The sequence below is a fragment of the Phaethon lepturus genome, unplaced genomic scaffold, assembly GCF_000687285.1.
Source record: "Phaethon lepturus isolate BGI_N335 unplaced genomic scaffold, ASM68728v1 scaffold5301, whole genome shotgun sequence".
NCBI lineage: Eukaryota > Metazoa > Chordata > Aves > Phaethontiformes > Phaethontidae > Phaethon > Phaethon lepturus.
This window is the reverse complement of record NW_010518394.1, coordinates 9,644-23,956: the sequence shown is the minus strand read 5'-3', so window position 1 is coordinate 23,956 and position 14,313 is coordinate 9,644. Positions and strand designations below refer to the sequence as shown.

The 14,313-nt window shown below is 40.1% G+C and overlaps 1 protein-coding gene across 1 annotated transcript; it reads left to right on the top strand.

Annotated features, from left to right (window-relative positions):
* The first annotated feature begins 7,563 nt into the window (after positions 1–7,563).
* Positions 7,564–8,496, top strand: LOC104614341 (olfactory receptor 6B1). Its single transcript, XM_010296713.1, has one exon. It carries the CDS (start codon positions 7,564–7,566, stop codon positions 8,494–8,496), a length of 933 nt encoding a protein of 310 aa, XP_010295015.1.
* The last annotated feature ends 5,817 nt before the right edge of the window (positions 8,497–14,313 follow it).

The following is a 14,313-nucleotide window of genomic DNA, read 5'->3' as shown; positions in this document are numbered from 1 at the left end:
GTACTTCCTTTTGGCATTTGGATTTTGCCAAGAGCTCTTTGTTCATGTGCAGAGACGGCCTGGCATTTTTGCCTGACTTTCAGCTCATTGGGATGAATTGCTCTTAAGCTTAGAAGAGGTGATCCCTGATTACCAACCAGTGTCCTTGGGCCCCTCTTCTTTTATGACCTTATGCTAGCGTACTACTTTGATTATATCTTTGAAGCGGCCAACCTCTGCTCCCTTTAAATCCAAGGTTGTGAGCTTGCTTTTTATCTTCCCCTACACACAGGATCCTGAACCATCACCTCACTTTGGGCATTTCTGTTGGTTTACATACCAAGGTTTCGGTAGCAGGAGTGGGCTGCAGGGGTGGTTTTCGTAAGGAGATGCCAGAAGCTGCTAGCATATTAATTAGATGGAGCCAATTCCAGTCGTCTTCAACACAGACTGCACTACATGCAAAAGGTGAGCCAGTCACCAACGTTAGTAGCACCTCTATGACAACATATTTAACGAAGGGTGAAAAGGTCTGTGCAGCTGAGAGAGCAGGAAATGAAAATAGGTAAAAAAAAAAGTACACAAACACCAAGGTCGGTGAAGGAGGATAAGAAAAATGTTGTTTAGGCCTGGAGCAGTCTGTGGTGAGCAGGTTGCCCCTCCCTGCATCCCGTTGGATGATCCCACACTGGATTAGGCAGATGTGCCCTGAAGGAAGCTGTAACCATGTGCAGAGTCCACGATGGTGCAGGCTCCTGGCAGAAACTGTGACCTTCTGGGACACGCACACTGCTGAACTAAATTATCCAAGTTCCTGAAGGACAACACCCTGTGGAAAGGAGCCACTCTGGAGCAGTTCTTGAATAACTGCAGCCCGAGGGAAGGACCTATGTTGGGGAATATCATGAAGGACTGTCTCTTGTGGGAGGGACTCCATGCTGGGCCATGGGAAGAGTGGGAGGAAGAAAGAGCAGCAGGGAACCAACATTTCCTGTCCCTCTGTGCCACTCCAGCAGAACGTAGAGAAGTCAAGAGTGAAGTTGAGCCTAAGAGGAAGGTGTTTTCCAAATTTGTTCTTATTTCTCACTATCCTACACTGATTTGATTAGCAAGACATTAAATTAATTTCAAGTCTGTTTTGTCCATGACAGTTATTGTTGAGTTATGATTCTGTCCTTATCTCGATCGCGCCTTTTGTTTTACTTCCTCTCTCCTGTATAACTGAGGAAGGTGAGTGATATACTGACACTAACCAAGGTCAACCACCACATTAGCGCAGAAAAATTATTACTTTCCATTCACCAAAAAAACAATGGTCTGTTCATTTCTTCTACAGGATTAGATGTTCTACTACTTTGGAAAGCCTCCTTTTTTTGATTAAGAGCAAGGAACATAAGTCATTAGCTCAGCTAGAAATATTTTTATTTTAGGTATGCAAATTTAACTACCTTAATTCCCAACTCAGATTCCTTTTAATTTCTGATGGCTTATATCCAGACATATATGAAATACATTCTTCTAATATTTCAAAATGTAGCTTTTACAGTAAGAAATTGTTCTATAAAAACTATATAACTTTAATAAGAAAAAAAATCATTTGAGTAGGTCATCCATCAATGCCTTGACAAGTACATGGTTTTGTATCAAATGCTTCTTTAGCGATGAGCTAAACCATTACACTTTGTACTCAAGACTAATCAACTAACTAAATATCAGGCTAATCAGTAGGGCTATATAATAATGCCTTTGATTGTTGCATTTGACTTTTTTCCCTGAGCCTTTGACATCTAAATTTGAGCCCATTATCAAAGTTTCATGTTGTTGTGTTCAACACAGAACTCCAGACCTGGAACACAGTTCATTATCTTTGTGTGAGACAAGGGGATTTGATTAATCTGACTATATGTAACATTTGCAATGTGTATCAGCAATGTGGGCAGGATTAGATTATGTTTTCACTGGCACCTGCTTCCATTTTAGTCTCCACGTGATAACCTACCTTGCCATTACTTTTACTCCAAAAGCTTACAGTAAGAGTAAACCCAAAGCATCAGCGATCACAAAGTTACTAAATAGTTGAGGGACATTGTGAGAAAATAGGGTAAGAAACCTCTCCTATACAGATAAAGACAGGGACATTGCTTATTACTTACCATTGTGGTGTAAAGAGACAAGGACATTCCTTAGTTGTTAGCACTGTGTGTAAATCAATTAAAATAGTTTTCCATAGTGAGAAATAAATGTCAAAACACCTTTTCTCTTCCCTCTTCCAATCTCTGTTTTACTCCTTCAACTCCATGTTCCTCTAGTCCTTCCTGAGCAGTACAGGGTGTAAAGGTATGAAGCTTATGTTAATAACATAGGAATTTCCCTCTGGTACTCCTTCCCTCAGATTTCTGCCCAGCTCCAGTGTGGACATTGCAGATCTTAAAGGAAAAAATCTGTGCTGGCATGTGTTCTCAATGTGCCACTGTTTCCATCAGGAAAAACTACTCCACATGGGTTCCCCACAGGCTACAGTAGACATCTGCTCTGGCATCACAGAGCAACCTCATCCTCCTTCTCTGACATTGCTGTTTTCTTTGCTCTTTCTCACTTTTTTTTTTAACCATCTGGATACAGCTCTATTGTGCATGGGGAAGCCCCCAGTCTCTTCTCACAGATATCACACCTACACACAGCTCTGCTACCACAGCCTTGCCACCTGCACCAAATATGCCCTTTTATTCCCACCTCTATCTATTTTCCCATCCTTGTTCATGCCTAGATCACCTTAATTTTTCCCTTTCTGCATTTCTGGTTCCTCCCCTAAACATCCCAGAACAAGTCTCGTACAACGTCAAAGTCCTCTTCCCCTGCATTGCGTAGGAGACTTTCTATTAACTTACGTTGATGAGTCTTCCACCTGGACAATGAGGCTGATTGTTGTCCCATGATAGTATGATGAAGAACTTTTTCAGGTTATTTGTACTCCTGAGTACACATATCGAACTGTCAGTCTTTTTCTGTGCTCCTCTACATGAGTAGTGAGATGTTTTTTCTCATGTAACCTATGATTTTTGACTAACTATACATTAATATCAATTCTTTCAAAGGAAAGAGCAATATTGTGATTTAAAAATGTTAATGTATGATTCCAGAAAGGGTAGTGGAGAAATACATAAAATTCTATACCACTATGCATTTCATCACAGAAGCAGCTCTACAGTGTCCGAACATGGATCAGTCTAGTTGTCTATCTCTTCTCAAACAGTGGCCACAAAAACATTGCTCAAAGAAAGAGAGACTGGGGAAACATATATGATACGTCATCTGAGTATACTATCTGTCTACTTTTGATTTTTCTGAACATGATTTTTGCTGTCTGCTATGTAATACTTAATAGACTATTCTTCCAAATATTTATTCAACCTTCCTTTGAACTAATTGTAATTTTTATGTCTACAGTGTTGTTTGGAAAGGAGTTCTGGCAGCTCCAGCTATACTTTTATCATAGTTTAAGACCAAAGGGCAGTGTGGCTCAAAAGGACTTTAGATACCAGAGTAGTTTCATCACAAATATATGCAATTTTATGAATAACCCGACTTACCTGTTTTTTGGCAATAGATGGCACAGAGACAGGTCAAGGGCATTAGCACAGTGTTTTTTCAATGCGGCCTCCCCATTCTCTGGGAGAAAGTATATGCAGTCCTGGAGAGAGGTTGGGCAGGATAGTGTCATGCCATGCTGTATATTATGTTTGTACAAGGACATGGAATTTTCCTGGATCCAGTGGTTCTTCACCTGTGAAGTCTATCAGGTACTCCTGGACAACCTAGATATTCCTAATTCCTTAGTAATAGGCCTGAGTAGGGAATATCACATTGGTGATTTGTCCATTCAAATCGTAATGGTGGTGTCTGGTGTGTTGTCATTGTTATTGGCTTTCACAGTCTGCCCCAGGCATTTCTGAGAAGTTTTGCATTCCTTTGTGATTAACATGTTTGAATAGTTTGACTGTGTATTTTCTTGAGAACACTAAGCTATTTTACCATTTGCTATAGGTGGCTAATCATATTGCATTTAATTCTACTAAGGCAAAATTCTGTTATACTTTACATGCTGTCAGTTATGCTAACTAGACCTAACTCATTGTAACAGATAAACTGTTTTAAAAAAGACCGCCTTACTTCACTTGTTTTGAACTTGGTTCCAAATAGCTTCGTTTAATTAACTGTGCCCTCTTTGAAAAGTCATGTAAATGAGGGGAGGTCTGCAAAGCCTGCAAAATGAAAATATTGCATCCATCTTCAAAATGAGCAAGAAGGATAATCTCAGGAACTACTCAAGTCCATCAAACTTTAAATTTTATTTAAATTCATGTTGTTATTTTTTAATGGAAAACCATGTTTACAGGAGAGAAAAAAATTACACACAAGTAAAAAGCTTTGATAGGTATTCCCCAGAATACCTCAATTTTTCTTTGGTAGAAAAACCACTTTATACTAAAAAAAAAAATTGAGGAACAATTGTAATTGATCATTTACTTATTTTACTCAAATGTTTGCAATTTAGCTTTTTTGAGTGAGAAGTAGAAGTGTTTGGTATGACCTTTCCATCTCTCACTGTTTTTTCATATAAGTAAAGTAATTGGTCCAGCAAATAATGTCTTCTTTTGGTTTATGGATTTTTGTTAATGAATTTTCCTTTTGCAGAGTGCTTTGACTGCCTGTGCTGTACCATGGGCTTATTCAGGGGAGTACTGTCAGAGGTGTAGCAACATCTATAGAAGGTAACGTGACTACAAAATAAAGAAAACTAACTGATATCACTTTTTGTAGTGACACATCCAATATGTCTAATGACATCTTAGTTGCGAGTCATATTCTTTCTGTAATGCATTCCATACTCCTGATCCTTCAGCTGTTTACAATGGGAACTATATTAGAACACACAGTTACTCCTCTGATTTTTCTTTCAAAGGAAGCTATGGACTTGGCATTGGTAGACATATTCATATATGATAGAACATATACTATCGTATCTCATACGTAATAGTATAGACATATACTATGATAGTACATATACTATGATATCTCTCTATCTCTGGAGGCAATTTTGTGACATTTAAGGTGACATCACGTGCCTATCTAGAAAATAAAACCTGCATTCCAAGTACTTGTGGTAGACACTTCCATACAGATTTTTTTTAACACGAATCAATTCCTGCACCTTTAATAGTTAGGTGCATAAACTGATGGAGTTTTTATTTTAAAAGAAAAAATATAATTCTCAGAACATCTCTTTTTATTAAAAATGAAACTGCAGAATTCCCAAATATTTGAGAAAATATAATTTCTACCCAGTCTTCTCTTCCTAATACATTTTAGAGAGCAAACACTTGTTACTCTGTACAAAGCACAACATGTAATAGTTTCCATTACGGTCCTTATTCCCTTGTTCTCATTTCAGACTGTTTCTACTATGTACAATTATATGCACAAATTAGCACCTGGAGATAATTAGAGATTATAAGCTTCTTCTCCCCTTTAATTTCTTTAATTGGCAGAGGATTTTATTAGCTTGGGCCTTTTTGTACAAGGAAAGCTTTCCCAGAAAAAGACACAGAGTCCTTTAAAGGACAAGGTTTTCAGTAAGTTAGAAAAAGTATATCTGCTCATTACAAAAGTTTAAAGGCCACGTGTATACCTGGAAATCCTGAAACGGTAAGTAAGTCTTAATGCTTTCTTACAGTAATAGATGAATAAATCACGAAATCAAATATCCCTTAATGTGTAAATTACTGGACTGAATCCTTCAAAAAGTAATTCTTCTTGGTTACGCCATCCCATACATTTTCATCAAGTAAAGTGCTAGATGTATAATGAGGGAATATACCTGCAAGTCAAGAACAATACTAAAACATATCAAGTCTTTCCATTAAATTTTCCTTCTAAATAATAAAGCAAGTTTTTTCTGGTCTTGCCATTCCTTGCCTTGATTTTGATATTGTGTAAATTTGCCTTGTAAATATAAAAATACCCACTGATGTGTATCACATCAATGTCTATCATTTTTGACAAATTACTTTTCTAAATGGAGATGTACAGTTCTTTTTATTAATTTCATTAGGAACACATGAGTAGTAAAGACAGAATAGAAGGAGTACTGTCAGGGCTGAAAGTAAGGGTACACGCCTGATGATCTTGTGCCATTTTTACTCTTCACTGACCTTTACACAGTCATTGCTATTTTCTATGCTGACTAGTTTTTTTGCTCACAGTCTGTTTTGCACCATGAAAATTGCTTGTTGCAGACTTGTTCTGTGGAAAAGGTTTGTGCTTTTTCCTTTCGAGTAGACAAAATGTATTGAAAAAGTATCTTGTTTGCTATTTCCTGAAAATCTTCTGTTTTCATATTTGGAGAGAGAAACTGCCAAAGCTTTGTTCCTTGTCTCCAGTCAAATTTCTCATTGCACTAATTATTCAAAGGACCACACAGTGTCAGGTAGGTAATGAAAGAAAATAGTTAAAGAGTGTGTTACTGTTCTGAATAGATCAATGCATCTTGTGTACGGATGTCTTTTATCTCAACCATAAACAAACAGGTATATATTAATGAGATCTAAAAATCTAAAACTAAGTAGATCCGAATGACCTATGGTTATGTGTTCATTATTTGCTATCATTTCCCTTAAAAGCAGTAAGAATAAACCTCACCTTCTCCATCTTAAAGCATGTACACTACAAACTTCAAGGTCAGTAAAGGATCACTAAAATGTACTTGAAGAGAAACGGGCATTTCTACAGTGCAAATACATGTTTTGGAATGAGATGTATCTAAAGACAATATTATACTCTAGGCTACAAATGCTCAATTAATGTCTTAAGCAGATATCTACTGAGTATAAAATGAATCTAGAGCAAAACTGTCAATAGACACATGCAATGTCTACTTTAAGCTATTGAAGTTAAACTATTGGCTGGATAGATGGTTAAATGAGAGCTAAGTGGAAATTGAAAATGAGAAAGAACTATACTCTTTCAAAGACAAGTGTTTAATACAGGTTAGATGAATCAGCCATTGGAGGAGCCAGTCTTCAGATTCACTAAAAATTTCTTGCTTATATATTAACTCCAAAAATCTGTAGCTTAGAGAGAGATAATCTTTATAGCAGGTTCTTTCAATAAACCTCACTTCTGTCACTGTTTTTAGCCTTTTCTATCTATATATTACCTGAATTTTTCTAGTGCTGTCTTCAGCAGTCTGAATGTCAGAAGTGCTTGTGTTGCTTGATACTCCATCTTACAGGAAAATAGGCTGCATTACAGAGATCTTCTGGAGCTTTTTTTTCCTAAATTTTGGGTTGTTTTTCTAATGTTACTGTTGAAAGCACACTAACAAGTCATTGGAAACAAAGACATGTGTCCCTCTGACTTTCTTTCTTGTAAGAAATATTGGCTCTACTTTATAAAAAGATTCCACAGGAAACAGTATATTAAGTGCCCTAATTCGTCACACAAACTTGCTTTTGTGGAACTCTTACATTTTCCTTTTCTTCTGCTTTGACATCTGCAGGGATAACTGTGGGCAGTCAATATGGAATGAAGAACCAAACTGCTATCAATGAGTTCATTCTTCTGGGATTTTCCTATGGGCTGCAGGTCCAGTTCTTACTTTACCTGGTGTTTCTGGTCACCTACATGGTAACAATCACTGAGAATGCAATCATCATCTTTGTGGTGAAAAGTAACCATCGCCTCCAAAAGCCTATGTATTATTTCCTGGCGAACTTATCCTTCCTGGAGATTTCGTATGTCTCAGTAACATTGCCTAGGCTTTTGTTTGCGTTCTGGTCAGAGAGCACAACCATCTCATTCTCCAGCTGCATGACACAGTTATACTTCTTTATCTCTCTTATGTGCACTGAATGTGTCCTCTTGGCTGTAATGGCCTATGATCGCTATTTGGCTGTCTGCCATCCCTTGCGCTACCCAGCCATCATGACCCACAAGCTGTGTTTTCAGTTGTCCATTCTCTCATGGGCAGGAGGCTTTTCCATTTCCTTCGTCAAGGTGTCCTTTATTTCACAGCTTACATTTTGTGGTCCACAAATCATAAACCACTTCTTTTGTGACATCTCTCCAGTTCTGAATCTTTCTTGCACTGACATGTCCTTTGCAGAGACAGTGGACTTTGTGTTAGCCTTGGTGATACTGGTGATACCTCTCTTAATCATTGTTTTCTCTTATTGCTGTATCTTGTCAACTATCTTGTGTATGCCTTCAGCTCAGGGAAGGAGAAAAGCCTTTTCCACTTGTACCTCCCATTTCGTTGTAGTCATCATCTTTTTCTCAGCCACTCTTTTCATGTATGCTAGGCCCAGGAAGATCCATCCCTTCAACCTCAACAAAATAGTATCTGTGTTTTATGCTGTATTCACTCCAGCACTGAACCCTCTAATCTATTGTCTGAGGAACAAAGAAGTGAAAGAGAGTCTGAGAAAGATCGTAGGCACAAGCTGCTCTGCACACTGATAAGTTCCTAGGCTACAAATACAGATAAACACAAAGAGTAGTGAGGAGTTTCCTTCTTAAAGTTGAGTAAGAGCACTACAGCTTGTTCTTTGCTGATTCAGTCATCACTGCCTCGCTGCACTGAAGTCTGGCAACAAAGTAATAGTATCATTGTTTTTACGTAGCAATGTCTCCTTCCCATTTATGAGAGTGCTTTGATGTTAGAACTACACCTGGGTGTAAATTATTCTGCTACAGTAGCAATACTAATAAGTCATACAAGCACCTTGGCTGATAGATAATTTCCTTTAAAAAATCCTAAACCCTAGATTTATATTTTTAAAAAAACATGTAGGAACATTGGATATTATTGAAAAACAGTTGGCCAAATCCCTGCAGACACAGTAAAAGAAAGCTAAAACACCTGTCAAAAAATAGGCTGAGTTGCTTGTTCTATCACAGTCTTACTGTATATGGAAAAGGTTATTCTTGCTCTATCTATACTATTTGTGTAGCTATACCTTCACATGACTTGGCATGTGTTTGGCATAAGGTGGTGTGTAATTAACCTGCCTTGAAGACCATTTTACACTATGTAGCATTTAAGCTGAGTAGGCCAAGGTGTATGCTTAGCTGCATGTACAGCTTAAGCTTCAGGCCTTTTTTGTGCTGTGCATATCAAGTGGCTGCAGAATAAACTTTGCCAGTGGAATTTCACAGTGTAGCCTGCAATCATTGCCCACTTGCTACCCGTGATTACTCTACTCGTGTATCTTTCCCTTTACTTAAAAGTGAAGCAAGAACATCTTATGTCAACATCCTTTCTGTTTGACAGTAAGAAAGCTGGATAAGATTGTTCCATTTTAAGAGAACAACTGTTCCTTATAATAGCTTGAGTGACCAAAAGTGGGTAATATTTCAACAGATGGATCTGCCCAGCATACTGTTCCTTGATCAGAGGTCTGTTTGATGCTGCACAGCTCAAGAGTTCCTACCATCTGAAAGGATTATCTCTAATCAGAGTCATTTCATGTGATACTTTACAGAGTGTGAGTGCCTTTCTTACTGGTATTGCAATGAACCAGCACCTTCAGATGCAAAACACAGGTGGCAAAAGTATGATAAAAAGAAATTGGCAACTTCGGGCGTTGAAGGTAATAATTTTTTTTATAGGAACATGTTTTTCTGTATTACATAGTTTTCTGGGTATGTTTACCTCTCCTTGTTACATTAGAGTTCACATCACTGAATGACAGGAAAATCTACTGTGGTCAAATTGACCAATAACTGATCAAAAATGCAGTCCTTGAAAGCATATCCATACATTACGGCAAAAAGACACATAATGTGATGTATGACAAAGTGAAAGGGATCAGGTGCCATTTCAGATAAACTAGGATATGCTAGTCCTCCATTTGTCACATTGGAAGAGTATAAGACTCCCATAGATACTGTGTTCTGTCTTCCAGACCCCTGAGACACACTAGAAGATCTCAAATAATATTTAAAATATATGTTTAAACACATGAACAATGTTATGAGAGTAAGATTCAGCTGTAGATGTTTTCAATACAGTGTCAATATACATATGCACTATTTGATTGCATAGCAATCAGGTCTAGTGCCATTTGAGATGCTCCATGGATTCTTCTCTAGACTCTGGATACTTCTTAATGCTGAGTCATATCTGCTGGAATGTGTAATGGTTTCAAATCATAAGGATTGGGACTTAAATGTCTAAACTGCCATTTGGCAGATGATGGGGATTAATTTGGTGGAATACAGTGAAATCCAGTGACCACTAATCTGGCTTCCTAGAGAAGTGATAGATGCTCCAAGCCTTTCAGTGTTTAAAAGGCATATAGACAATGCCCTTAACAACATGCTTAAAACTTTTGTTCAGCCCTGAAGTAGTGAAGCAGTTGGACTAGAAGATCACTGTCAGTCACTTCCAAATGAGCTCTCCTATTCTAGACAGCTATATGTCATTACCTAGTTTAGTTGAGTCCAATTGCTCTGTAGGCAGTAAGTATATCTCCAGGGTGTTATTCAGTTGTCTAAAGAGAGAGTTCTAGTAAAATTTGAGATGATCCAAGATTTTGATCTCCAGCCACCACTCAAAAAAAAATGGGATTTTTTTCCATAAGTCCCAGGCCATATTTGATAGTGCTGTGAAGAAATCATGAAAACTTTAGGGGTTCTTGAATAGCACTAAACATTTGTTAGTTGAATTTAATCCTCACAGTAAACTGGGCACATATATGTAAGGCAACAAAACTTAGATCCTCAAAACTGAGCTGAACTATTGCCAAACATGTGATTACATGTGAGAAGTTTAATTCTAACTATGTCTGCAGCAATTCAATATTGCCATCCTCTCAATGGCCACTGGGTCAATTGTTGCAAAATGTTTCACATTTACAAATCTCTTTTAGACCAGTGTGGTCCTGTACTCTTGTGTGGCCCTGTACTTGTGTATTGGGTTGGTGAGGAGGGGAGCTGCAGGGGTAACTTTTGTGAGAACTTGCCAGAAGTTATCCCCATGCTGGACAGATCCAATTCCAGCTAGCTCCAAGACAGAGTTGCAATGAAGACCCATGGTGACACAGATGGTCCCACTGGCCCTTGGAGATCCACAATGGAGCAGATAACCCTTCTTCAGCCTGTGGAGGACCCACACAGGAACAGACAGATATGCCCTGAAAGACAGACTTTTTAGCAGGGCCTGTTGCAATAGGACAAGGAGTTTTAAACTAAAAGAGGGCAGATTTCAACTAGGTATAAGGAAAAAATTTTTCACAATGAGGGTGGAGAAACACTGGCACAGTTTGCCCAGAGAGGTATTAGATGTCCCACTCCTGGAAACATTCAAGGTTAGGTTGGACAGGGCTCTGAGCAACCTGATCTAGTTGAAGATGTCCCTGCTTACTGCAGAGGGGGTTGGACTAGATGGCTTTTAGAGGTCCTTTCCAACCCAAAGTTTCCATGATTCTAGGATTCTGTGAACCTACAGAGGGCCCATGCTGCAGGGTCTTCACCATGGGCTGCAGGGGAATCTCTGCTCCAGCACCTGGAGCACCTCCTCCACCTCCTACCTCACTGACCTTGGTGTGTACTTAGTTGTTTTTCTCAGATATTCCTCCTCCCTCTCTCACTTGTGCAGCAGTTTTCATCCTTAAACATGTTATCACAGACACTACCACGGTCGCTGCTTGGCTCAATTTTGGACAGCAGTGGGGTCTTGGAGCTGTCTGGAACTGTCTCTGTGTCATGGTTTAGCCCCAGCCAGCAACCAAGCACCACACAGCCACTCGCTCGCTCCCCCATGGTAGGGCGGGGGAGAGAATTGGAAGAGTAAAAGTGAGGAAATTCATGGTTTGAGATAAAGACAGTTTAATAGGGAAAGCAAAAGCTGCACATGCAAGCTAACCAAAATAGGGAATTAATTCACTACTCCCCATGGGCAGGCAGGTGTCCAGCCATCTCCAGGGAAGCAGGGCTCCATCACGCGTAATAATGTCTTGGGAAGACAGACACCATCACTCCGAACATCCCTCCACCCCTTCCTTCTTCTTTGTCCCAACTTTATATATCGAGCATGACGTCATATGGTATGGAATATCTCTTTGGCCAGCCTGGGTCAGCTGTCCCACCTGTGTCCCCTCACAGTTTCCCGTGCACCCCCAGCCTTCTTGCTAGCAGGCCAGCACAAGAAGTATGACTGTCCTTGACTACTTAGCAACAGCTCAAAACATCAGCGCGTTACCAACATTTTCTCATCCCAAATCCAAAAACATAGCCTCACACTAGCTTCTGTGAAGAAAATTAACTCTATCCTGGCTGAAACCAGGACAAGGCTCTTTTTTCAGAGGAAGGTGTTAAACACCCAGAATATACAAATTTCCAAATAGATGTGGTTGTTTTGCAAATGTTAAGCAAACAAGAACAGTAAATGTTAATGACTGTAAAAGAAAAACCCAAACCAAACAACAGAACAGAACGAAACAAAAAGAGCAGATGAGATGAAGAAGATTTAGCAGCTGAACTGTGAGCTTCAACTTGAGGAGGGCAAAATCTTTCCCAAGTACCCTTTTCTTTTTCTAACCCCTTATTCTCATGTCTAGGTCATTTTTCATGGCTAGCCCCACCACAGCCAGCACGATCCCAAGACCTGCGATTCAGAGCACACATCTGGAGCAGTAGTCTGTAAAGGCAGCACTGACAGATTGCTGAAACTGCTGGTTTTCAAGATACACCATGCCTGAATACCACAAGTAGCTTTCTGAATGGTCTTTCTTGGTATCTTATGGAGGAATATTATCTACCTTCCTTATCCTAGCTCATTTCTGCAGTCCTGTACATGCAGTTCTTGTGTATACCGTTCCCACATGGAAGAATGTTCTCTTTACCACAAAGGAATAAGGCAAAGATATTTTTCTTCCACTACCTTTTAGTGAAGACTCATGTTTCTGAAAGGAATTCTTCCCTCTCCTCCTATCCCCCTCTCCCAGGTTTTTAAAACTGTTCTGAAAGCCAGAAACCTCCAGAGATATACCTGGTACATAATATATTCCCCCCATATTGTCCCTACAATTTTGAGGAGAAATAGGAGTGTTTTGTAGCCAGTGGTGCACAACTAGTGTGCACTCTCAGTGCAGGCCACAGCTTTCCTGATAGATTTTCTCAAGGCTTGCTTGACCTCTCTGTTCCTCAGGCTTACAGTGGGTTGACCAGGGTTGTGAGTACGGTGTAGAAAAAAAGAGAAGATTTTGTTCAGGTTTCTCAGTGGGGATGTCCCAGGCAGCAAGTAGACAGAATCACAGAATCACAGAATCACTAAGGTTGGAAAGGACCTTCAAGATCATAAATTCCAACCATTAACCCAATGCCACCATGTCCCCTAAACCACGTCCTGAAGCACCACATCCACACGTTTTTTGAATACTTCCCGAGATGGTGACTCCATCAGGTGGCTCCAACAGGTGGCTCCACCTCCCTGGGCAGCCTGTTCCAATGTTTGACCACTCTCTCGGTAAAGAAATTTGTCCTAATATCCAATCTAAACCTCCCCTGGTGCAACTTGAGGCCATTTCCTCTTGTCTTATCACTAGTTACTTGGGAGAAGAGGCCAACACCCACCTCACCACAACCCCCTTTCAGGTAGTTGTAGAGAGCGATAAGGTCTCCCCTCAGCCTCCTCTTCTCCAGGATAAACAACCCCAGTTCCCTCAGCCACTCCTCATAAGACTTGTGCTTCAGACCCCTCACCAGCTTCGTTGCCCTTCTCTGGACACACTCCATCAACTCAACATCCTTCTTGTAGTGAGGGGCCCAAAACTGAACACAGTATTCAAGTGCGACCTCACCAGTGCCGAGTAGAGGGGCACGATCACTTCCCTACTCCTGCTGGCCACACTATTGCTGATACAGGCCAGGACGCTGTTGGCCTTCTCAGCCATCTCAGCACACTGCCGGCTCATATTCAGTTGGCTGTCAACCAGCACCCTCAGGTTCCTTTCTGCTGGGCAGGTCTCCAGCCACTCCTCCCCAAGCCTGTAGCATTGCATGGGGTTGTTGTGACCAAAGTGCAGGACCCAGCACGTGGCCTTATTAAACCTCGTACAGTTGACCTCAGCCCATCGATCCAGCCTGTACAGAAGAAGTGTACTTTAGAAAATGCTGGCCACAGTGATGTGTGAGAAGGCTTTCATTTCTCACACACGGTGGAGAAGGCTGCCTGCCTTCCCATGCTCGACTGGATCCTCAGGATGGCATCTGTAATGCAGACATAGGATGCCAGAGTGAACAAAAATGGCAAGACTGCATCTGGGATGGACA

Excerpts from the sequence above, each read along its gene's own strand:
- LOC104614341 (XM_010296713.1), top strand. The coding sequence starts at position 7,564 with ATGAAGAACCAAACTGCTATCAATGAGTTCATTCTTCTGGGATTTTCC.